Genomic DNA, 26,663 nt, shown 5'->3' with positions numbered 1-26,663 from the left:
CCTCAGGGATCTAGAACTAGAAATACCATTTGACCCAGCAATCCCATTACTGGGTATACACCCAAAGGATTATAAATCATGATGCTATAAAGACACATGCACACGCATGTTTATCGCGGCACTATTCACAATAGCAAAGACTTGGAACCAACCCAAATGTCCAACAATGATAGACTGGATTAAGAATATGTGGCACATATACACCATGGAATACTATGCAGCCATAAAAAAGGATGAGTTCATGTCCTTCATAGGGACGTGGATGAAATTGGAAATCATCATTCTCAGCAAACTATCGCAAGGACAAAAAACCAAACACCGCATGTTCTCACCCATAGGTGGGAATTGAGCAATGAGAACACATGGACACAGGAAGGGAAACATCACACACCGGGGCCTGTTGTGGGGTGGCAGGAGGGGGGAGGGATAGCATTTGGAGATATACCTGGTATTAAATGACCAGTTCCTTGGTGCAGCACACCAACATGGCACGTGTATACATATGTAACTAACCCACACATTGTGCACATGTACCCTAAGACTTAAAGTATAATAATAATAAAAAAAGACAGCAGCCCCAGTCAGGGACTTATAGGTAAAAACGCCATCTTTCTGGAACAGAGCACTTGGGGGATGGGGCAGCTGTGGGCATAGCTTCAACATACTTAAACATCCCTGCCTGACAGCTCTGAAGAGAGCATCAGACCACCCAGCACAATGTTCAAGCTCTGCTAAGGGTCAGACTGCCTCCTCAAGTGGGCCCCTGACCCCAGTGTATCCTGACTGGGAGACACCCCCCAGCAGGGGTTGACAGACACCTTATATAGGAGAGCTCTGGCTGGCATCTGGCAGATGCCCCTCTGGGATGAAGCTTCCAGAGGAAAGAATAGGCAGTAATATTTGCTCTTCTGCAGCCTCTGCTGGCAATACCCAGGCAAACAGGGTCTAGAGTGGACCTCCAGCAAACTCCAGCAGACGTGCAGCAGAGGGGCCTGACTAGTAGAAAGAAAGCTAACAAACAGAAATGAATAGAATCACCATCACAAAAAGGACGTCCAATCAGAGACCCTGTCTGAAGGTCACCAACATCAAAGATGAAGGGTAGATAAATCCATGAATATGGGGAGAAACCAGCACAAAAATGTTGAAAATTCCAAAAACCAGAAAGCCTCTTCTCCTCTAAAGGATCACAGCTCCTCATCAGCAAGGGAACAAAATTAAATGGAAAATGGGCTTGATGAATTGGCAGAGGTAGGCTTCAGAAGGTGGGTAATAACAAACTCCTCCGAGCTAAAGAAGCATGTTCCAACCCAATGCAAGGAATCTAAGAACCTTGAAAAAAGGTTAGATGAATTGCTAACTAGAATAACCAGTATACAGAAGAACATAAATGACTTGATGCAGCTAGAAAACACAGCACGAAACTTTGTGAAGCATATACAAGTAAAAATAGCCGAATTGATCAAGCAGAAGAAAGGATATTAGAGATTGAAGATCAACTTAATGAAATAAAGCAAGAAGACAAGATAAGAGAAAAAAGAATGAAATGGACAAAGAAAGACTCCAAGAAATAGGGGACACTGTGAAAAGACCAGATCTACATTTGATTGGTGTAGCTGAAAGTGATGAGGAGAATGTAACCAGGTTGGAAAACAATCTTCAGGATATTATCCAGGAGAACTTCTCCAACTTAGAAAGACAGGCCAACATTCAAATTCAGGAAATACAGAGAACACCACAAAGATACGCCTCAAGAAGAGCAACCTGAAGACACATAATCATCAGATTCACCAGGGTTGAAATGAAGAATAAAGTTTTAAGGGCAGCCAGAGAGAAAGGCTGGGTTACCCACAAAGGAAGCCCATCAGACTAACAGGGGATCTCTCTGCAGAAACCCTATAAGCCAGAAGAGAGTAGGAGCCAATATTCAACATTTTTTTTTAATTTTATTATTATTATACTTTAAGTTTTAGGGTACATGTGCACAATGTGCAGGTTAGTAGCATATGTATACATGTACCATGCTGCTGTGCTGCACCCATTAACTCGTCATGTAGCATTAGGTATATCTCCTAATGCTATCCCTCCCCGCTCCCCCCACCCCACAACAGTCCCCAGAGTGTGATGTTCCCCTTCCTGTGTCCATGTGTTCTCATTGTTCAATTCCCACCTATGAGTGAGAACATGCGGTGTTTGGTTTTTTGTCCTTGCGATAGTTTCCTGAGAATGATGTTTTCCAATTTCATCCATGTCCCTACAAAGGACATGAACTCATCATTTTTGATGGCTACATAGTATTCCATGGTGTATATGTGCCACATTTTCTTAATCCAGTCTATCATTGTTGGACATTTGGGTTGGTTCCAAGTCTTTGCTATTGTGAATAGTGCCACAATAAACATGCGTGTGCATGTGTCTTTATAGCATCATGATTTATAGTCCTTTGGGTATATACCCAGTAATGGGATGGCTGGGTCAAATGGTATTTCTATTTCTAGATCCCTGAGGAATAGCCACACTGACTTCCACAATGGTTGAACTAGTTTACAGTCCCAGCAACAGTGTAAAACTGTTCCTATTTCTCCACATCCTCTCCAGCACCTGTTGTTTCCTGACTTTTTAATGATCGCCATTCTAACTGGTGTGAGAAGGTATCACATCGTGGTTTTGATTTGCATTTCTCTGATGGCCAGTGATGATGAGCATTTTTTCATGTGTCTTTTGGCTGCATAAATGGCCTCTTTTGAGAAGTGTCTGTTCATATCCTTCACCCACTTGTTGATAGGGTTGTTTGTTTTATTCTTGTAAATTTGTTTGATTTCATTGTAGATTCTCAATATTAGCCCTTTGTCAGATGAGTAGGTTGCAAAAGTTTTCTCCCATTCTGTAGGTTGCCTGTTCACTCTGATGGTAGTTTCTTTTGCTGTGCAGAAGCTCTTTAGTTTAATTAGATCCCATTTGTCAATTTTAGCTTCTGTTGCCATTGCTTTTGGTGTTTTAGACATGAAGTCCTTGCCCGTGCCTATGTCCTGAACGGTATTGCCTAGGTTCTCTTCTAGGTTTTTTATGGTTTTAGATCTAACATGTAAGTCTTTAATCCATCTGGAATTAATTTTTGTATAAGGTGTAAGGAAGGGATCCAGTTTCAGCTTTCTACATATGGCTAGCCAGTTTTCCCAGCACCATTTATTAAATAGGGAATCCTTTCCCCATTGCTTGTTTTTGTCAGGTTTGTCGAAGATCAGATGGTTGTAGATGTGTGGTATAATTTCTGAGGGCTCTGTTCTGTTCCATTGGTCTATATCTCTGTTTTGATACCAGTACCATGCTGTTTTGGTTACTGTAACCTTGTAGTATAGCTTGAAGTCAGGTAGTGTGATGCCTCCAGCTTTCTTCTTTTGGCTTAGGATTGACTTGGCAATGTGGGCTCTTTATTGGTTCCATATGAACTTTCAAGTAGTTTTTTCCAATTCTGTGAAGAAAGTCATTGGTAGCTTGCTGGGGATGGCATTGAATCTATAAATTACTTTCAGCAGAATTGCCATTTTCACGATGTTGATTCTTCCTATCCATAAGCATGGAATGTTCTTCCATTTGTTTGTGCCCTCTTTTATTTCATTGAGCAGTGGTTTGTAGTTCTCCTTGAAGAGGTCCTTCAAGGACCTCTTGTAAGTAGGATTCCTAGGTATTTTATTCTCTTTGAAGCAATTGTGAATGGGAGTTCACTCATGATTTGGCTCTCTGTTTGTCTGTTATTGGTGTATAAGAATGCTTGTGATTTTTGCACATTGATTTTGTATCCTGAGACTTTGATGAAGTTGCTTATCAGCTTAAGAAGATTTTGGGCTGAGACAATGGGGTTTTCTTAATATACAATCATGTCATCTGCAAACAGGGACAATTTGACTTCCTCTTTCCTAATTGAATACCCTTTATTTCCTTCTCCTGCCTGATTGCCCTGGCCAGAACTTCCAACACTATGTTGACTAGGAGTGGTGAGAGAGGTCATCCCTGTCTTGTGCCAGTTTTCAAAGGGAATGCTTCCAGGTTTTGCCCATTCAGTATGATATTGTCTGTGGGTTTGTCATAAATAGCTCTTATTATTTTGAGATACGTCCAATCAATACCTAATTTATTGAGAGTTTTTAGCATGAAGGGTTTTGAATTTTGTCAGAGGCTCTTTCTGCATCTATTGAGATAATCATGTGGTTTTTGTCTTCGGTTCTGTTTATATGCTGGATTACATTTATTGATTTGTGTATGTTGAACCAGCCTTGCATCCCAGGGATGAAGCTCACTTGATCATGGTGGATAAGATTTTTGGTGTGCTGCTGGATTCAGTTTGCCAGTATTTTATTGATGATTTTTGCATCGATGTTCATCAGGGATATTGGTCTAAAATTCTCTTTTTTTGTTGTGTCTCTGCCAGACTTTGGTATCAGGATGACACTGGCCTCATAAAATGAGTTAGGGAGGATTCCCTCTTTTTCTATTGATTGGAATAATTTCAGAAGGAATGGTACCAGCTCCTCGTTGTATCTCTGGTAGAATTCAGCTGTGAATCCATCTGGTCCTGGAATTTTTGGGGTTGGTAATCTATTAATTATTGCCTCAATTTCAGAGCCTGTTATTGGTCCATTCAGGGATTCAACTTCTTCCTGGTTTAGTCTTGGGAGGGTGTATATGTTGAGGAATTTATCCATTTCTTCTAGATTTTCTAGTTTATTTGCATAGAGGTGTTTATAGTATTCTCTGATGGTAGTTTGTATTTCTGTGGGATCGGTGGTGATATCCCCTTTATCATTTTTTATTGCATCTGTTTGATTCTTCTCTCTTTTCTTCTTTATTAGTCTTGCTAGCGGTCTATCAATTTTGTTGATCTTTTCAAAAAACCAGCTCCTGGATTCATTGATTTTTTGAAGGGTTTTTTGTGTCTCTATCTCCTTCAGTTCTGCTCTGATCTTAGTTATTTCTTGCCTTCTGCTAGCTAGCTTTTGAATGTGTTTGCTCTTGCTTCTCTAGTTCTTTTAGTTGTGATGTTAGGGTGTCAATTTTAGATCTTTCCTGCTTTCTCTTGTGGGCATTTACTGCTATAAATTTCCCTCTACACACTGCTTTAAATGTGTTCCAGGGATTCTGATATGTTGTGTCTTTGTTCTCATTGGTTTCAAAGAACATCTTTATTTCTGCCTTCATTTCGTTATGTACCCAGTAGTCATTCAGGAGCAGGTTGTTCAGTTTCCATGTAGTTGAGTGGTTTTGAGTGAGTTTCTTAATCCTGAGTTCTAGTTTGATTGCACTGTGGTCTGAGAGACAGTTTGTGATAATTTCTGTTCTTTTACATTTGCTGAGGAGTGCTTTACTTCCAACTATGTGGTCAATTTTGGAATAAGTGCAGTGTGGTGCTGAGAAGAATGTATATTCTGTTGATTTGGGTTGGAGAGTTCTGTAGATGTCTATTAGGTCTGCTTGGTGCAGAGCTGAGTTCAATTCCTGGATATTCTTGTTAACTTTCTGTCTCGTTGATCTGTCTAATGTTGACAGTGGGGTGTTAAAGTCTCCCATTATTATTGTGTGGGAGTCTAAGTCTCTTTGTAGGTCTATAATGACTTGCTTTATGAATCTGGGTGCTCCTGTATTGGGTGCATATATATTTAGGATAGTTAGCTCTTCCTGTTGAATTGATCCCTTTACCATTATGTAATGGCCTTCTTTGTCTCTTTTGATCTTTGTTGGTTTAAAGTTTGTTTTATCCGAAATTAGGATTGCAACCCCTGCCTTTTTTTGTTTTCCATTTGCTTGGTAGATCTTCTTCCATCCCTTTATTTTGAGCCCTGTGTGTCTGCACATGAGATGGGTCTCCTGAATACAGCACACTGATGGGTCTTGATTCTTTATCCAATTTGCCAGACTGTGTCTTTTAATTGGAGCATTTAGCCTATTTGCATTTAAGGTTAATATTGTTATGTGTGAATTTGATCCTGTCATTATGATGTTAGCTGGTTATTTTGCTCGTTAATTGATGCAGTTTCTTCCTAGTATCGATGGCCTTTACAATTTGGTACATTTTTGCAGTGGCTGGTACAGGTTGTTCCTTTCCATGTTTAGCGCTTCCTTCAGGTGCTCTTTTAGGGCAGTCCTGGTGGTGACAAAATCTCTCAGCATTTGCTTGTCTGTATTTTATTTCTCCTTCACTTATGAAGCTTAGTTTGGCTGAATATGTAATTCTGGGTTGAAAATTCTTTTCTTTAAGAATGTTGAATTTTGGCCCCCACTCTCTTGTGGCTTGTAGGGTTTCTGCCGAGAGAGCTGCTGTTAGTCTGATGGGCTTCCCCTTGTGGGTAATCTGAGCTTTCTCTCTGGCTGCCCTTAACATTTTTTCCTTCATTTCAACTTTGGTGAATCTGACAATTATGTGTCTTTGAGTTGCTCTTCTTGAGGAGTATCTTTGTGGTGTTCTCCATATTTCCTGAATTTGAATGTTGGCCTGCCTTGCTAGATTGGGAAAGTTCTCCTGAATAATATCCTGCAGATTGTTTTCCAACTTGGTTCCATTCTCCCTGTCACTTTCAGGTACACCAATCAGATGTAGATTTGGACTTTTCACATAGTCCCATATTTCTTGGAGGCTTTGTTGATTTATTTTTACTCTTTTTTCTCTAAACTTCTCTTCTCACTTAATTTCATTCATTTGATCTCCAATCACTGATAACCAATCTTCCAGTTGATTGAATTGGCTACTGAAGCTTGTGCATTCATCGCATAGTTCTCATGCCATGGCTTTCAGCTCCATCAGGTCATTTAAGGACTTCTCTACACTGGTTATTCTAGTTAGCCATTTGTCTAATCTTTTTTCAAGGTTTTTATCTTCTTTGCAATTGGTTCGAACTTCCTCCTTTAGCTTGGAGAAGTTTGATCATCTGAAGCCTTCTTCTCTCAACTCATCAAAGTCATTCTCCATCCAGCTTTGTTCTATTGCTGGTGAGGAGCTGTGCTCCTTTGGAGGTGGAGAGGTGCTCTGATTTTTAGAATTTTGAGCTTTTCTTCTCTCTTTTTTCCCCATCTTTGTGGTTTTATCTACCTTTGGTCTTTGATGATGGTGACGTACAGATGTGGTTTTGGTGTGGATGTCCTGTTTGTTAGTTTTCCTTCTAACAGTCAGGACCCTTAGCTGCTGGTCTGTTGGAGTTTGCTGGAGGTCCACTCCAGACCCTGTTTGCCTGTTTGTCAGCAGTGGAGGCTGCAGAACAGTGAATATTGCTGAGCAGCAAATGTTGCTGCCTGATCGTTCCTCTGGAAGCTTTGTCTCAGCGGCGTACCCAGCCATGTTAGGTGTCAGCCTGCCCCTACTGGGGGCTGCCTCCCAGTTAGGCTACTCAGGGGTCAGGGACCCACTTGAGGAGGCAGTCTGTCCGTTCTCAGTTCTCAAACTCTGAGCTGGGAGAACCACTACTCTCTTCAAAGCTGTCAGACAGGGACATTTAAGTCTGCAGAGGTTTCTGCTGCCTTTTGCTCCGCTATGCCCTGCCCCCAGAGGTGGAGTCTAGAGAGGCAGGCAGACTCCTTGAGATGCAGTGGGTTCCACCCAGTTTGAGCTACCCAGATGCTTTGTTTTCTTACTCAAGCCTCAGCAATGGTGGGCGCCCCTCCCCCAGCCTTGCTGCAGGCTTGCAATTTGATCTCAGACTGCCCTTTGAGCAATGAGCAAGGTTCTGTGGGTATGGGACCCTCTGATCCAGGTGTGGGATATAATCTCCTTGTATGCCCTTTGCTAAGACCACTGGAAAAGTGCAGTATTAGGGTGGGAGTGACCCGATTTTCCAGGTGCCATCTGTCACCCCTTTCTTTGACTAAGAAAGGGAATTCCCTGACCCCTTGTGCTTCCTGGGTGAGGCAATGCCTCACCCTGCTTCAGCTCACACTTGATGGGCTGCACCCACTGTTCTGCACCCACTGTCCAACAAGCCCCAGTGAGATCAACCTAGTACCTCAGTTGGAAATGCAGAAATTACCCACCTTCTGCATTGCTCACACTGGGAGCTGTAAACTGGAGCTGTTCCTATTTAGCCATCTTGGAACTGCCCCTGGGCTCTTTTTTATAAAGGCATCAGTAGAATTTTCATGTCCATGATAGATACCAGATAGCTGGTTTAATTGATAGAATAATCATCTCCTCAAACAACCCTTTTTCAAATTTCATCCCATAAAATGGACCCTGGAATGGGTCTCTATATTGCCCCAGGCCTTAATCTCCCTTAAATCAAGGACCTTTCAGTGACTCACATCTCACACCAATTTTTTAAAAACTTTCCCATTGCCTTTTCCTACATTTAAAGGGGAGATATATCTCCCCTTCACATATATAAATATTCATTACATGTGAGACTCTTAAATATATCTTCCTCATACTTATAAATGCTTAATCTTGCCTCTATCCCATAAATGCTGGAGGCCAATTCAAGGTTGCATAGTCTTCCCAGGACCTATTTGAGCCTAAATTCTCACCACCACTACCACAAAAAAAGAAAAAGAGAAAACACTGTCAAGCGCAGCTGTACACCATTTTGTTAACTGTGGGTGTCACTACTATTGGTCTGGGTGCTTTCATTGGTGTGCAGTCCAGACCTTCCAAGTAATTGCTCAATCAATTATGGGAAATGCTGAGGCCCATGTGCCATCAAGTTTAGTTAATACAAGCCCTCCAACCCAAACCTTGCAAGCTTGCTCATCACCAACCAAACCAACAATTGAGGCAAACAGCCCACAGTAATTTAACAAATTGGAAGTCTGCCCATAGGATAATGCTGGAGCTCCAATCTCAGCCATAGATATTTTAATTGGCAAACAGCCTGACATCCTATTAATAACTTACACCTAAACCAAGCCATATAATTTAAAATTTATTTGCAACAGAACCCTTCTTATCACCTATCTGGGCAAAACCTCTAATTGTCGGAAATCGTGAGATTCAGCCACTCTTAATTGGGGTTTTATCTGTCCCAATTAAGTTCTAGAATTTCAGTTTTGCTAGCTGTGCACCCACAAGGCCCTACATGTAAGAAATATTTACAAGTCAAACTTCCAGTTCCAATGTTGCCTTCAAATTATGCAAACAGCTCAGACTTGTTATAATACCATAAAAGACACAAACACAAGACCCACATCAACCTGAGCAGGTCTCTGCTTGGAATGTATTCCCCATTCCCACATTCCAGATGGCATCACCTCAGCCCAGGAGCTCACTTCTGTAAGTGACACCACCTCAGACGACATCATCCCAGCCCAAGACTTCATCTTTGGAAATTACTTTGCTCCCCGTGCTGGAGATGTATTTACCCCAGACATTAAAACCTCTGTCTCAGTAATGTCCATGGACTGCTTCTCCTAAGGTGCTAAAAAATTGTACATGGAAAATTTATTGCTCTTCTTTTTTTGATATTAGGGATTCTATTTGTTTTCTGAGCTCATTGTCTGTTTAGCACATGATGTTGGTAAACTCCTTGCTCTCTACCAAAACATGCCCTCCTACACACCCATGCACAGAGTGAAATCTGGGTGAGGTTACTACTATCTGTACCATTCTAAAAAATCAGTAGATATGATTGCCTTCCCCAGGAGGCAACCACCTCATATAAGTAAGTCCCCCTGGAGAAAAAACTCCCATTACTCCCCACTTCTAGCTTTCTACCAAGGCTTCCATATGATGTTAAAACATCACAGGGGCAATTGTATTAACCATGTTCTTTATTTTCTGTATTCTGATACTTTGATATCTGGGACTTTGCTGACTTCAGAGGGACTGCCCCTCCTAGGTTAGCCAGTTCCTAGAAATAGTTAACTACTTGACTAAGAGTACACCTTTCAAATATAAACCAACCATTCCAGTCCTAACTACCACCTTCACCAGGCTCTAGTGCTCTGGACCACTATCCACTTGCCCTACTTATGCCAGGGCCAACTACTGAATGATTAGGGATTGCCCCTAGGCTCCAGAGTGTGCTGAAATTATTCAAACTAGCCAATCCTAGGCCTGCTTACCCTGCCTTAATCATTCCTTCCTTCCACAGAAACTACAAAAAGGCCATTGCCCAGTTTCTTCCTCTCCCTCTCTGCCTCCTGAACAACCTGTGCTTCTCCATGTGGCCCCTCATGGTGTTGCAATGGCAATTGTCTCCTGATCTGTTGGTCTGATTATACCTCAAATTTTCTATTAATGCACCATAGTTTAGAGCACTTTCTGAGTTCAGAAGGTATTCACTAAATGAGGAACTAACATACACCATTTTTATTTTTCCTCTTCAAATCCATAAAATTTTCTGTAACAAAGTAGCCCACACTTGGATTTCTTTTATTTTGCAGTAAAAGAAGACCCATTTTCCAAACTATACTGCCAGTCCATTGGCTACTACCAAAAAAATCCATACCATATCATTATTGTTATCTAGTTCCTCTGATGCCACGAGGATACTCCTCTTAATTCTATCCATTGAGCACATTTATCTCTTCCCTCCTCAATTAAAATGAAGCCATCAAGTAGTCACAGTGCTGGTGCTTTCTATATTGAGTTTTACCCTTCTGTCCTCAAGCTATCATCTATAAATTATGCTACTTGTTTGGCACTCTCTGATAATTGGTCAGAGAGAATGGGGTATGCATTTAGCTACAGGATTAGGTAACTTATCAGGGGATCTAATGTAGGGAGCAAAGACAGAGACACCACCTCTTCATGTATATGGATCAGTAGCCCCAGTGGTACCCAGTGTCATATGTTCTTGAATATGTTATTTCCATTTAATGAGGGAGTGCCTCTGTGCCTCATCCCTATTGGGATGATATCCCATGACATGGTGTATATTTTCACTCTCAAAATAATTTTATTTCCATCAGTTTGGACATAAATTTGATTGAAGCATGTTCAACCAGAGCCCAATAATAGACTAGTAATTACCTTTCAATTGGCGTATACCTTGAAGCTGCTAGTCCAAATTTTCTGGTCTAAAAATACCAGTAATTGCCACTAGGTAGCAATAATAGGCATTTGCCAAAGGCTCCAGTCAAGTGACAATGAGTGCTAAAAACTTCCAAAATCATTTCAGCACAAGAGTCATAAGATCTTAAAGATCTAGGTATTACTAGAACTCATTGAAGCCAGGTGTGGTGGCACATGCCAGTAGCTCTCGCTACTTGGGAGGCTGAGGCAAGAAGATCACTTGAGCCCAGGAGTTCAAGGCTGCAGTAACCTATGACACACCACTGCACTCCAACTTGGGGGTCAGAGAAAGACTCTGTCTCTAAAATAAATAAATAAACCATTTTGAGACTATACAGTTTAGTATTTAATTGTTCATTCAACCAATAGTTTTTGAGGCAACCAAAGCAAAAACAGACAAATGGGATTACGTTAAGTTAAAGAGTTTCTGCATAGAAAGGAAACAATTCAACAAAGTGAAGAGACAACACACAGAATGTGAGAAAATATTTGCAAACTACCTGTCTGACAAGAGATTAATAATCAAAATTTATAAGGAGTTCAAACAACTCTATAGGAAAAAATCTAATAATCCAATTTGAAAATCTGCTAAAAGATATGAACAAATATTCCTTGAAAGGAGACATACAAATAGCAAACGGGTATATGAAAAAGGGCTTAATATCATTGATAATCAGAGAAATGCAAATCAAAACTACATCTCACCCCAGTTAAAACGGCTTATATCCAAAGACAGGCAATAAGAAATGCTGGCAAGGATGTGGAGAAACTGGAACTTTCATACACTCTTGGTGGGAATGTAAATTAGTACAACCACTATGGTGAACAGTTTGGAGTTTCTTCAGAAAACTAAAAATAGAGCTAACACACAATCCAGCAATCTTACTCCTAGGTACATATACACAATGGAATACTATACAGCCATAAAAAAAGAATGAGATCCTGTCATTTGCAACAACATGGACGGAACTGGAGTCACTTTGTTAGTGAAATAAGCCAGGCACAGAAAGACAAGCGTTGCATGTTTTGACTTATCTGTGGGGTCTAAAAATAAAGACAATTGAAATTACATGGGTAGAGAGTAGAAGGATGGTTATCAGAGGCTGGGAAGGGTAGTGGGGGGCTGGTGGGGAGGTGGGGATGGTTAATGGGTACAAAAAGTAGAATGAATAAGACCTACTATTTTATAGCACAACAGGATGACTATAGTCAATAACTTAATTGTACATTTAAAAATAACTATAAGAGTATAATTGGATTGTTTGAAACACAAGGGACAAATGTTTGAGGTGATGGATACTCTGTTTACCCTGATGTGATTATTACACTTGTATCAAAATATCTCATGTAACCTGTAAATATATACACTTAGTATGTACTTACAAAAACTAAAAAAATAATTTAAAGACTAAACATGAAGCTGCAGTACAGTCAATGGAACATTATATAGCACTAAAAATAAAGACATTATCAAGCCATGAATAGACATAGAGGATCCTTAAATGCATATTACCAAGTGAAAGAAGCCAATCTGAAAAGCCTATGTGCTATATGACTCCAGCTATATGACATTCTGGAAAAGGTCGAACTATGGAGACAGTCAAAAGAGAAATGCCAGGGGATGGAGGAATGAATAGGCAGAGCACAGAGGATTTTGAAGGCAGTGAAACTACTCTGTATAACCCTATAATGACAGACACGTGTTATTATAAATTTGTCAAAACCCAAAGAATGTACAACATCAAGAGTTAACCTTAATGTAAACTACAGAGAGTGGGTGATAATGATGTGTCAATGTGGGTTCATCAATTATAACAAATGCACCACTCTAGTGGAGCATGCATGTGAGGGGGCAGGTGATATTTGAAAAATATTTGTACCTTCCATTCAATTTTGCTGTGAATCCAAAACAACTCTTAAAAATAAAGTCTAATTTTTAAAGCCATATAATGGGGGAAATATTGGCAGCTAACATTACAAAAGGAGACTTTCATATAAAATATGCAAATAATTCCTACAAATCAATAAGAAAATAATATGAACAACCAGACAGAAAAAATTTAAGAGATTTAAACAGGCACATCACACACACACACACACACACACACACACACACACACACACACACCCCATCCAAATAGCCTACGAACATTTGCAAAGGTGCTCAACCTCATTCGTAATCAGGAAAATTACTTTCCCAGAATAATGACACAAGTGAGTGGACCAAGCCTTAAAAACAAGAATTCACCCAGCTTTGACCAGAAAGACTCATGTAGTATGAATACCAGGATCCTGTGAAGAAGGCAAGAGAGAAAACAAAGGAGAGAAGCAGAAGCAGGAAGAATCAAATTCCAGACCTCCATGCAAAACATATTTCATATAAACCTAAAGATGACTCAATAGGAAAAAGAAATACTTTGTAAATGAATTTCTTCCAGAAATGGACAACGTGGCTTCACAGATATTCCCTGACGTAATAAGTAGATGAAAATAGTGTAAAATTGAAGGCTTTATTACTGTATCCTATAATGTTCTTTAAATTTGTTATTTTACCTTCCCTATAATAGAAAAGTTATTTTAAAGAATGAAGACATAAAATAATAAAAATATAGAGATGAAGAAAAAACTAGTAGTCACCAGGAGTCAGGGATGGTAGGAGAAGGGGGGTGGATGTGACCACAGAGGGGTAGAGGGATATCTTTGTAATTATGGAAACATTCTGGATCTTTATTGTGATGGTGGTTACATGAATCTATATGTGCCATAAAATGTCATAGAACTGGCGGGTGAGGTGGCTCACATCTACAATTCCAGCACTTTGGGAGTCCGAGGCAGGCGGATCACCTGAGATCGGGAGTTTGAGGCCAGCCTGGCCAACATGGTGAAATCCCATATGTACTGAAAATAGAAACATTAGCTGGGTGTGGTGGTGCGCTGTAGTCCCAGCAACTCGGGAAGTTGAGATGGGAGAATCGCTTGAACCTGGGATGCGGAGGTTGCAGTGAGCCGAGATCGGGCCATTACACTCCAGACTGGGTGACAGAGTGAGACTCCATCTTTAAAAAAAAAAAAAAAAAAAAAAAAGTTATAGAACTACACCCATTACATCGATGTTAATTTCCTAGCTTTGATATTGTCCTACAATTCTTTAAGATGTAACCATTAAAAGAAATTGGATGAAGGGTAGATGGGATCTCTCTGTACTATCTTTGCAACTTCATGTGAATCTATATAAATTTCAAAAAGGTTTTAAAATTTTTTTTAATGAAGATGTAAATTACATGATATGCCACTGGATTCCAGGAATGGTAAACCTAGCATGAGCCTCCAGAAAGGCAGGAAGTTAGAGCATCTATTGTGTCACAAACCCAGAAAAGCCAAACAAATGCAGTCAAATCTGAAATGAGCCCTGAGGGCACACAGAGTAACAGGGACAATTATTACTCTTCTCTTCCTTCCCTTCCTCAACCTGACCTTGTGCCTCAGTTGCCACATGTCCATACTTCACTTGGCCTGATGTGCACCTCACAAGCTGTCAAGAATATTCACAATAGCAAAGACGTGGAACCAACCCAAATGTCCATCAATGATAGACTGGATTAAGAAAATGTGGCACATATACACCATGGAATACTATGCAGCCATAAAAAAGAATGAGTTCATGTCCTTCGTAGGGACATGGATGAAGCTGGAAACCATCATTCTCAGCAAACTATCGCAAGGACAAAAAACCAAACACTGCACGTTCTCACTCATAGGTGGGAATTGAACAATAAGAACACTTGGACACAGGAAGGGGAACATCACACACCGGGGCCTGTGGTGGGGTAGGGGGAGGGGGGAGGGATAGCATTAGGAGATAAACCTAATGTAAATGACGAGTTAATGGGTACAGCACACCATGGCACATGTATACATATGTAACAAACCTGCACGTTGTGCACATGTACCCCAGAACTTAAAGTATAATAAAAAAAATTCTAAGTATTGGAAGTACCTCAGTACCTATTACTGAAAACAATAAATAATATATGTGTATTTTAAAAAGACTCAGAATATCTCAAAGTTACTGGTAATATTCTATTTTTATTCTAGGTAGTGAGTATAAAAAATCCATATATTATTTAAATGGGTATGTGTGTATATGTATATGTATTCTTCTGTATGTGTGTCATATTTCACAATAAAAGTTTTTGTTAGAAAAAAAAAAGAATATGCCAAGACCCACTGGCACTTTCTCTTTCATCACGATACCCAGCTTTGGCGGGGATGGGGAGCAGTGAGATTCCAGTCTCAGCTGTCTTGTGCAGGATAATTCTTGTTGTCAAGGAAGCCCTGGGCATTATGGCAGCCTCCTTGGCCTCTGCCCACTACATGCCAGTAGCACTGCCGCACCACCAAGTTACAACAATAAGAAATGTCTCCAGATATTGCCAGATGTTCCTGGGAAAGCAAGATTCCACCCAGTTGAGAACCATTGGTCTAGGTATTTCACTGGGCCAGTCATAAAAAACTGATAAACCAACTGTAAAAAAAAATGAAATAAAAGCTTCCAAAATCATACTCTTAAAAATATTTTCCTTTTTGGCTGGATGCAGTGGCTCATGCCTGTAATCCCAGTGCTTTGAGAGGCCAAGGAGGGAGGATCACTTGAAGCCAGAAGTGCAAGACCAGGCTGAGTAACAGAGCAAGACCTCGTCTCTACAGAAATTTAAAAAATTAAAACATAAGCCAAGCATGGTGGCATGCACCTATAGTCCTAGCTACGTGAAAGGCTGAGGCGGGAGGATTGCTTGAGCCCAGGTGTTTGAGGCTGCAATGAGCTATGATCAAACCACTGCATTCTAGCCTGGTTGATAGAGTAAGACCCTGTCTCTTAAAAAAAAATCTCGTTTTGAAATTTATTATGATATTTCTATCAGGAACTCCAGACCCTGTCTCTTAAAAAAAAAAAGTCCCTTTCTGAAATTTATTGTGATATTTCTATCAGGAACTCCTAATAAATCATTTTTATAACTCTGTAAATCTTGTTCACTCTTCGAACTGTAAATATTTACCCATGCCCCAAGTAGGTCATAGTCCTTCATACATATCTCAATAAATATAGGGGAGGAAGAAGGAAGAGAACTTAAAGTATAATAAAAAAAAATTCTAAGTATTGGAAGTACCTCAGTACCTATTACTGAAAACAATAAATAATATATGTGTATTTAAAAAAGACTCAGAATATCTCAAAGGTACTGGTAATATTCTATTTTTATTCTGGGTAGTGAGTATAAAAAATCCATATATTATTTAAATTGCATGGGTATGTGTGTATGTGTATATGTATTTTTCTGTATGTATGTCATATTTCACAATAAAAGTTTTTGTTAGAAAAAAAAAAGAATATGCCAAGATCCACTGGCACTTTCTCTTTCATCACGATACCCAGCTTTGAAACTGAAATAAGATAGAAAAGAGAGAGGCAGACAAGTAGAAAGGAAGATGACAAAAATAATTATCTGTTCATACAAATACTGCAGTTTCAGATAAGCAACTGATATCTACATAAAATGCCATATGATTAATTCCTTATCTCATTAGGCCAACACACACACACACACACACACACACACACACACACTTCAGAGAATTACAATCGCTCCCTCAAATACCGCCATTTCCAGTCCTAAAAACACAGTCAAAGCCCTGAATCTATATGAAAAAAAAAACAGTGTTGCTAAAATGGATTTATTTCATTGCATAGCCATTTTGAATTCTATAGTCAAATATTCTATAAACTATAGTTATGAAATTTCTAGATATCAAAACTGACCATGTTTTTGAACTGCACACAAACATAAATGCTTTTATTTGTAAAGAAATACACAAGGATGCTCACACTAATGCATGTGAGCAGATAGTGCAAATTCCACCCTTGCTTCTCTGATTGTTCACAAGTGGCCAAATTTAGTGGTGGAAGGATGAGGATAGATATGTATACATCTCCCACACACACAAAAAAATAGGATAAGAAAGGTAAAGAATATGTTCTTAAGGTAATTAGGCTTTTTAAGTCTAAGAGACAGAATTTATACCAATTTTTTCAGATCAGAAATTATGATATAACTTTTCATTAATAAGAAACAAAAACAAATGAACTGCTATTTAAATACAAGGTTCTATTAAGACATCTTTCAAATGACAGTTCACTCAGAGAAATGACATTATGAGAAACTACAGAGGTAAGGTGTAGGATTTCACACTGTTAACTAGGTTGAAGTATCTGAACTCTCCGTCATCAGCCCTCTAAACCTTAAAAACAGAGGCATGAAGCTTTAAAGGACACCCTACAGAATACGCATTGTTCTTGCTTAGAAGCAAAACTAAAATTAGGTCCTCCATTTTGGTAAAGCAAAGGAGGATAAGATTAAAGCGAAATGAAAATCATGCGAGGATGAATAAGGCAAACAATATTGATTTTATAACTCTATAAGCTACAGTCAGGCAATGTTACAAGACTGAAACGACACAGTTCATCCAAAAGTCTATTCATCTCTTAGCTTTTCAATAGCAGGGGCCATGCCTTATTTCTCTTTATAGCTACAGCGTTTAGCACAATGTCTGACATGTAGTACAGTTTTGAAAATATTTGATGAATGGAAAAGTAAATTAGATAAATGAAGGAATGAACAAGTGAGTAAGTGAGTGAAATCCTCATTTAGTTCAGACATAAACCCGCCTAATGTTACACAGGACTCATTCTGACAATAGAAGGATGTGCCTGTAAAGTGCCGAGTGGGATGAACAATATAACAGTGTATAACAGGTAAGTTGTAAAAGTAAGATTATTATCGGCCGGGCGCGGTGGCTCACTCCTGTAATCCCAACACTTTGGGAGGGCGAGGCCGGAGGATCATGAGGTCAGGAGATCGAGACCACCCTGGCTAACACGGTGAAACCCCATCTCTACTAAAAATACAAAAAATTAGCCGGGTATGGTGGCGGGCGCCTCTAGTCCCAACAACTCGGGAGGCTGAGGCAGGAGAATAGCGTGAACCCAGGAGGTGGAGGCTGCAGTGAGCCGAGATCGTGCCACTGCACTCCAGCCTGGGCAACAGAGCCAGACTCCATCAAAAAAAAAAAAAAAAGTAAGATTATTACCAATTTAACTAGGATTATCTTGACACATTTGAAGATATACCTCCACAGAAACATCAAAATGGAAACTGTATCTAAATGACTCATCTATTTAGTAGGACTTTCATGACACAGCTATCTGAAATTATCCCCTTTGTTTCTTGTCTCATGGAAGGTAAATTCCATGAGAGTAAGAACTTATTTTCATCTTGTCTTGGTCACAGCTATAGCCCCATAGCTTAGAACAGTGTTCAGAATCTAGTAGGTGCTTAATGGAAATTAAAGGCATCAGAAATAGACTACTGGCATCATGGAGTTCTCATGTCAGCTCTCCTACCAACAGGGTAAAAACTGGGCACATCATGAAAAAATCTGAAGCTCAGTTTATCAACTGAAAGAATTTAATGAAACCTGCCCTGTCAAACACAGATTTTTTTCAGATAAACAAGGCAATGGGTATAAAAATTCTCTGAAAATATGTTACATTCCAGGGTTTCAAAAGTTATGTTGAGAAACGTGAGGTAATATTTTGGAAATCAACACAGCAGTAGGTACAAAATGCACACCATGGGAATTCTCCTAAGAATGGATTCAAAGAAGGGGAAAAAGTTAAATGCATAAAAGTGATTATTGCTACATTGGTTAAAATAGCCATAACCTGGAAATAACCTAAGTGTCCTACAGCAATATGGATCTAACACAATGTTCAATTATCTTATAATCATTAAAATAAAAAACAGTGAAAAGCAAATAATGTAGAAAGAATACTTATGGTAAATTAACTGGTAAGAAATATAAATCCTATATTGTCTACACACAACTAAATCAACCTTGTAAAATAAGCAAGCATGATAAAGATTTTTAAAAGTGAAAGTAATTGTGTATTAGTCAAGGTAGTTATTGCAAACTCTCCTAGTCTAAGGCTAATTTAAACAGAAAAGTAATTTAATAAAGACCAGCAGTTCCTGAAATTATTAGAAAGGCTGGAGAAAAAGATGTTCAAGCTTCTGGTAAAAATGCCAACAACTTTGCCACAGGACTGGTTTGATGAGAAAACCTCCTGCGTGGCCATGGGTGCTGCCAAGTACTAAATGCCAATAATTTGATTAAAACAACAGTAAAACGTATTTCCCTATCAGAAATCAGTCCTGCAATCATTGCTGTCCTTTCAACCTGTATGTTTTGGCAGACAATATATGCCAGTAAAATGAAGGCTGTTTTCACACACTGCTCATCTCCAGGCTAAGGTCTTGTGAAAGTTCCTAAAATTAGAAGAGCTAGTTCACAAGCCTGCATTCTGGTTGCAAGAGAAGCTGAGAAACTGCAGTATAATTTCAATGTCGTAGGACTATACACAGCATTTTATTTAATTCTCATAAACAGAGTGGACATTATTATCTATTTTATAAATGAAGATATTGAAGTATATCACTTTTGATAAATTATAGATTATTTTGATTTTTGATTTTATATAGATAATCAGGCCATCCACAAATAACGACATTTTTTTTCTTTCTTCCTTTCCAACTATTTGACCCTTTATTTCCTTTTCTTATTTTAATAATCAGGCTAGAAACTCTAGTATAATGAGAATAAATGTAGTAATAGCAGCATTCTCTGAATTATTTCTGATTTTTTTTGTGTGTGTTCCAAAGCTTTCTTTTTTACTATTATTATTATACTTTAAGTTCTAGGATACATGTGCACAACGTGCAGGTTTGTTACATATGTATACATGTGCCATGTTGGTGTGCTGCACCCATTAACTTGTCATTTACATTAGGTATATCTCCTAATACTATCCCTCCCCTCTCCCCTCACCCCATGACAAGCCCTGGTGTGTGATGTTCCCCATCCTGTGTCCAAGTGTTCTCATTGTTCAATTCCCACCTATGAGTGAGAACATGCAGTGTTTGTTTTTCTGTCCTTGCAATAGTTTGCTGAGAATGATGGTTTCCGGCTTCATCCATGTCCCTACAAAGGACATGAACTCATCCTTTTTTATGGCTACATAGTATTCCATGGTGTATATGTGCCACATTTTCTTAATCCAGTCTATCATTGATGGACATTTGGGTTGCTTCCAAGTCTTTGCTATTGTGAATTTTTTTTTTTTTGAAACGGTGTTTTGCTTTTGTTGCCCAGGCTGGAGTGCAATGTCATGATCTCGGCTCACTGCAAACCCACCTCCTGGGTTCAAGCAATTCTTCTGCCTCAGCCTCCTGAGTAGCTGGGATTACAGGCACGCACCACCACTCTCGGCTAATTTTGTATTTTTAGTAAAGAAGGGGTTTCTGCATGTTGGTCAGGCTGGTCTCGAACTCCCGACCTCAGGTGATCTGCCTGCCTCAGCCACAAAAGTGCTCGGATTACAGGCGCGAGCCACTGCACCCGGTCTATTTCTGATTTTAAGATAAGTGCATTCAGTAATTTACAATTGAATATGATGTTTCCTGTAGATTTGTAAATAACCTTAATTTTTCATGTTAAGAAAGTTTCCTCTTATTCCTTGTTTTCTAAGACTTTTAACAATGAATGGATGTTGAATGCTACCAATGCTATTTCTACATTTAATTAGATAATCATATATGTTTTATTTTAATATCTAAATATGATGAGTAATAATAACAGACTTCTTTAAAAAAAATTCTTTTCAGAAGGAAATCCGGTTTTCCTGAAGTGGTGTCTTGTCTTTAAGATAGCTAGGTTCACTTTGCTGCTAATTTGATCATATTTTTGCATCTTTATATAAACAAGATTAGCCTGTGATACATTATTCTTATATTTTCCTTAAAAGATTTTAGTATCAAAAGATGTCATCAAAATGGTACAGCAGAAACAATCTGACTTTGCTCTCCCCAACAGAAAACCAAGAACAAATATCCAGCATCAAGATTATCACCAGGGGCCAGGTACAGTGGTTCACACCTGTAATCCCAGAATTTTCGGAGGCTGAGGTGGGCAGATTGCTTGAGTCCAGGAGTGCAAGACAAACCTGGACAATATGGCAAAACCCTGCCTCCACAAAAACACAAAAAATTAGCCAGGTATGGTGGTACACACCCGTAGTCCCAGCTACTTGGGGGGCTGAGGTGGGAGGATCACTTGAGCCCAGGAAGTTAAGGCTGCAGTGAGCCATATTGGAGCCACTCCACTCCAGCCTGGGTGACAAAGCAAGACCCTGTCCCCACCTCCAAAAAAAAAAAAAAAAATATATATATATATATATATATATATAAAAATAACCAGCAAAATCCTAAAACTCAAATCTGAGGCTGGGGCAATCCCTAGAGCCACAGAGAAGTGAGAAACTCCAAGCTTCAGGTAAGGGAAACAAACCTGTCTATCTTTGATACCGATCCTCAATCTGCCAGGCACCATTTGTGGAAAATTCCCCTCAGACTCATGGTTTCTAGATTGGAAAAAGTGAGATTGAGGTAGATAGCCAGCTTCTCCACCATCGTGGATTCCCTTGTAGGAAAAGCATTCCTGCCTCAACTCATGGGAAACAGCATGAGTACCTGTAGGAAGGAAAACCCCAAGGGCAGCTGGAGATAAAGAGGGAAAGTGGGACTAGAAACCCCAGCCTGTGAAACCCTGGTCTTTAAGGCAAAGGATATGCCAAATCAGAGTGTCTGTTCAGCAGTACGACATTGTATGAGGCACATGCTACCAGTCTTCTGAGCACAAATCCCTAGCCAGGTTTCCCTGATGGGTATGAGACTTCCTCTCTCTCCTCAGTCAGGGATGGGCAACGCTGAACAGTTGCAAGAAGCCCAAGCCAAACCTGGGCTTAAGGCACCATCTAGTGTTGAAAAGGAGGCAACACTGTAGGATAAGGAGACCCACAGGCAGCTAAAAATTACCCCATAGCAAACATACCCTAGGAAGACCAAAACAAGCCAGACAGCAAAAACTGTAAGTAATCCTCCAATGCAAAGCCATAGATGTACATCCATAAGGAACAACAGCAAACAGGGAACTCTGACCTCCACAAATGAACAAAGCAATGAGCCAATGACTGACCATAATGAGACAATGATGTATAAGCTCTGTTAAAGAATCCGAAGTAGCAGTTCAAAGGAAACTCAGTGAACTCCAAGATAACACAGAAAAGCAATTCAGAAATTTACTAGAGATATTTAACAAAGATATTCAAATAATTTAAAAATTTAAACAGAAATCCTGGAACTGAGAAATATGTTTGCTAAACTGAAAAATACATTATAGGCTCTCAACAGCACAATGGATCAAGCAGTGGGAAAAATCAGTTAGTTCAAAGACAGGCTATTGGAAAATACACAGTCAAAGGAGAAGAAAGAAAAAAGAATGGAAAGAAATGAAGAACAACTGCAAAATATAGAGAATACCTTTAAGAGAGCAAATCTAAGTGTCATTGCCATTAAAGAGGAAATTGAGAAAAAGAAACTGTTAGAAAGCTTATTTAAACAAATAATAACAGAAAAGTTTCTAAACCTAGAGAAAGATATAATCTAGCTACAGGAACGCTAGAGATCACCAAATGACTTCAATCCAAATAATACCACCTGAAGGCGTATAAGACTTTGAGAGTTTACCCTCAAAGGTCAAGGACAAAGAAAGGATCATAAAAACAGCAAGAGAAGAAAGGGAAATAACATATAAAAGGGCTCGGATTCATCTGACAATAAACTTCTCAGGAGAAAACATAAAGGCCAAAAGGAAGTAGAATGGCATATTCAATGTGCTAATGGGAAAAAAAAAAAAAAACTTCCAACCAAGAATACTGTACCCAGAAAAATTTTTCCCTCAAACATTAAGGGGAGATAAAGTCTTTCCCAAACAAACAAGAGCTGACAGAAGGAATTCATCACCACTAGACCCATCTTACAAGAAATGCTAAAAGTTCTTCAGTCTGAAAGAAAATGACGCTTTCATGCAAAAGCAAAACATTTGAAGACATGAAACTCACTGGCTGAGTGCAGTGGTTCACACCTGTAATCCCAGCACTTTGGGAGGCCAAGGGGGGAGAATCACCTGAGGTCAGGAGTTCAAGACAAGCCTGGCCAGCATGGCGAAACCCCATCTCTACTAAAAGTACAAAAATTAGCTGGGTGTGGTGGCAGCTGCCTGTAATCCCAGCTACTTGGGAAGCTGAGGCAGGAGAATCACTTGAACCCGGGAGGCAGAGGTTGCAGTGAGCCGAGATCACACCACTGCACTCCAGCCTGGGTGACAGAGTGAGACTCCATCTCCAAAAAAAAAAAAGAAAGAAAGAAAGAAAGAAAGAAACTCACTGGTAAAAGTAAGTACACAGACAAACAGACAAATTAACAATATTCTAATATCGCCATTGTGTAATCTACTCAAAAATCTGGAATGAAGACCAAAAGAAAAATCTATAAAAAATAACTACTGCAACCTTTTAAGAGACAGGCAATATAAAAAGATGTAAATTGAAAAAACAAAAAGTCAGAATGGGGGGTGGAATTAAAATATAGAGTTTTTTGGTTTTTCCTTTCTTTCTGTTCTATTCTGTGATAAAAGTTAAGTTGTCATCTGTTTAAAATAACTTATTATATTTATAAGATAATTTTGTAAGCCTCATGGCAACCACAAAGCAAAAACCTATATTAAATACACCAAAAATTAAGCTCAGTGAATTAAAATGTATTACCAGAAAACATTACGTAACCACAGAGGAAGACACTAAGGAGGGAAGAAAGGAAGAGAGTAGTTAAAAAACACTCCTCAGAAAACAAGTAACAAAATGACAGTAAGTCCTTACCTATCAAGTATTATACTGAATGTTAATGGACTAAATACTCCAATTAAAATACATGAATGGGCCAGGCATGGTGGCTCACACCTGTAATTCCAGCACTTTTGGAGGCTGAGATGGGGGATCAGACACCCCACCTCTACCAAAAATACAAAAATTAGCCAGTGGCAGTCACCTGTAGTCCCAGCTACTCGGGAGGCTGAGGCAGGAGAATCACTTCAACTCAGGAGGCAGAGGTTGCAGTGAGCCAAGATCACACCACTGCACTCCAGCCCAGGCAACAGAGTGAGACTCCATCTCAAAATCAGTTAATTAATTAATTAATTTGAAAAATAAGGTACATGAATGAATCAATTTAAAAACAGAGTTCAGAAGGCAGGAATGATGTAAAGGATAAAAGCGCAGATCTTGGGTATGGAGGGAGTCGAGGCCTGCGTGCAAAGAAGGGAACAAATCCAGGAGATAAACTACATTCAGTTGAGTCTGCAAGACTGGGAGGAATTGGGGTGATAAGAAATTCATTCACTGTCAAGGTTTATTGAAGTCAAAAATGTCCAAAAATATCAGTGGTGATTCTGTGGTAGAGATGCGAGGAGATGAAATGACATGAATCATTGAATCATTTGGGAATTGATTAAAGAGAAACTCATTTTTCCCTACATGGAATTGGATCTACATAGCTATGATTTAGGCATAGAGAATCGTGATGACACCAACGACCAAGTCACCAAGGATGCTGCAGAAGCTATAAAGAAGTATAATGTTGGTGTCAAATGTGCCACTATCACTCTGACGAGAAGAGGGTTGAGGAGTTCAAGTTGAAACAAATGTGGAAATCACCAAATGGCACCATAAGAAATATTCTGGGTGGCACGGTCTTCAGAGAAGCCATTTTCTGCAAAAATATCCCCTGGCTTGTGAGTGGATGGGTAAAACCTATCATCATAGGTCATCATGCTTATGGGGATCAATACAGAGCAACTGATTTTGTTGTTCCTGGGCCTGGAAAAGTAGAGATAAGCTACACACCAAGTGACGGAACCCAAAAGGTGACATACCTGGTACATAACTTTGAAGAGGGTGGTGGTGTTGCCATGGGGATGTATAATCAAGATAAGTCAGTTGAAGATTTTGCACACAGTTCCTTCCAAATGGCTCTGTCTAAGGGTTGGCCTTTGTATATGAGCACCAAAAACACTATTCTGAAGAAATATGATGGGCGTTTTAAAGACATCTTTCAGGAGATATATGACAAGCAGTACAAGTCCCAATTTGAAGCCCAAAAGATCTGGTATGAGCATAGGCTCATCGACGACATGGTGGCCCAAGCTATGAAATCAGAGGGAGGCTTCACCTGGGCCTGTAAAAACTATGATGATGACATGCAGTCAGACTCTGTGGCCCAAGGGTATGGCTCTCTCGGCATGATGACCAGCGTGCTGGTTTGTCCAGATGGCAAGACAGTAGAAGCAGAGGCTGCCCATGGGACTGTAACCCGTCACTACCGCATGTACCAGAAAGGACAGGAGATGTCCACCAATCCCATTGCTTCCATTTTTGCCTGGACCAGAGGGTTAGCCCACAGAGCAAAGCTTGATAACAATAAAGAGCTTGCCTTCTTTGCAAATGCTTTGGAAGAAGTCTCTATTGAGACAATTGAGGCTGGCTTCATGACCAAGGACTTGGCTGCTTGCATTAAAGGTTTACCCAATGCGCAACGTTCTGACTACTTGAATACGTTTGAGTTCATGGACAAACTTGGAGAAAACTTGCAGATCAAACTAGCTCAGGCCAAACTTTAAGTTCATACCTGAGCTGAGAAGGATAAGTGTCTTTTGGTAACTAGGTCTACAGGTTTACATTTTTCTGTGTTACACTCAAGGATAAAGGCAAAATCAATTTCGTAATTTGTTTAGAAGCCAGAGTTTATCTTTTCTATAAGTTTACAGCCTTTTTCTTATATATACAGTTATTGCCACCTTTGTGAACATGGCAAGGGACTTTTTAAAAAATTTTATTTTATTTTCTAATACCAGCCTAGGAATTCGGTTAGTACTCATTTGTATTCACTGTCACTTTTTCTCATGTTCTAATTATAAATGACCAAAATCAAGATTGCTCAAAAGAGTAAATGATAGCCACAATATTGCTCCCTAAAATATGCATAAAGTAGAAATTCACTGCCTTCCCCTCCTGTCCATGACATTGGGCACAGGGAAGTTCTGGTGTCATAGATGTCCCATTTTGTGAGGTAGAGCTGTGCGTTAAACTTGCACCTGACTGGAACAAAGTATGAGTGCAACTCAAATGTGTTGAAGATACTGCAGGCATTTTTGTAAAGAGCTTGCTGAATGTTTCCAATAGACTAAATATTGTTTAGGCCGCAGGAGAGTTTGGAATCCGGAATGAATACTACCTGGAGATTTGTCCTCTCCATTTGTCTCTTTCTCCTCCTGGCCTGGCCTGAATATTGTGCTACTCTAAATAGCATATTTCATCCAAGTGCAATAATGTAAGCTGAATCTTTTTTGAACTTCTGCTGGCCTGTTTTATTTCTTTTATATAAATGTGATTTCTCAGAAGTTGATATTAAACACTATTCTAATCCTTATCTTCTCCTGAACTGTTGATTTTAATTAAAATTAAGTGCTAATTACTAAAAAAAATAAATAAATAAAATAAAAAATAAAAACAGAGTTCAGGCCAGCCATGATGGCTCACGCCTATAATCCCAGCACTTTGGGAGGCCGAGGCAGCAGATCACAAGGTCAAGAGATCAAGACCATCCTG

General features: G+C 39.4%; 1 protein-coding gene across 1 annotated transcript; it reads left to right on the top strand.

The window, feature by feature from the left end:
* Positions 1-24,495: 24,495 nt before the first annotated feature.
* Positions 24,496-26,436, top strand: LOC129009890 (isocitrate dehydrogenase [NADP] cytoplasmic-like). Its single transcript, XM_063672813.1, has one exon. It carries the CDS (start codon positions 24,647-24,649, stop codon positions 25,673-25,675), a length of 1,029 nt encoding a protein of 342 aa, XP_063528883.1. The 5' UTR covers positions 24,496-24,646; the 3' UTR covers positions 25,676-26,436.
* The last annotated feature ends 227 nt before the right edge of the window (positions 26,437-26,663 follow it).

Source organism: Pongo pygmaeus, chromosome 10 (genome assembly GCF_028885625.2).
Source record: "Pongo pygmaeus isolate AG05252 chromosome 10, NHGRI_mPonPyg2-v2.0_pri, whole genome shotgun sequence".
Taxonomy (NCBI): domain Eukaryota; kingdom Metazoa; phylum Chordata; class Mammalia; order Primates; family Hominidae; genus Pongo; species Pongo pygmaeus.
The sequence above is the reverse complement of the archived record's forward strand: the minus strand, read 5'-3'. Positions and strand labels throughout refer to the sequence as shown.

Excerpts from the sequence above, each read along its gene's own strand:
- LOC129009890 (XM_063672813.1), top strand. The coding sequence starts at position 24,647 with ATGTGCCACTATCACTCTGACGAGAAGAGGGTTGAGGAGTTCAAGTTG.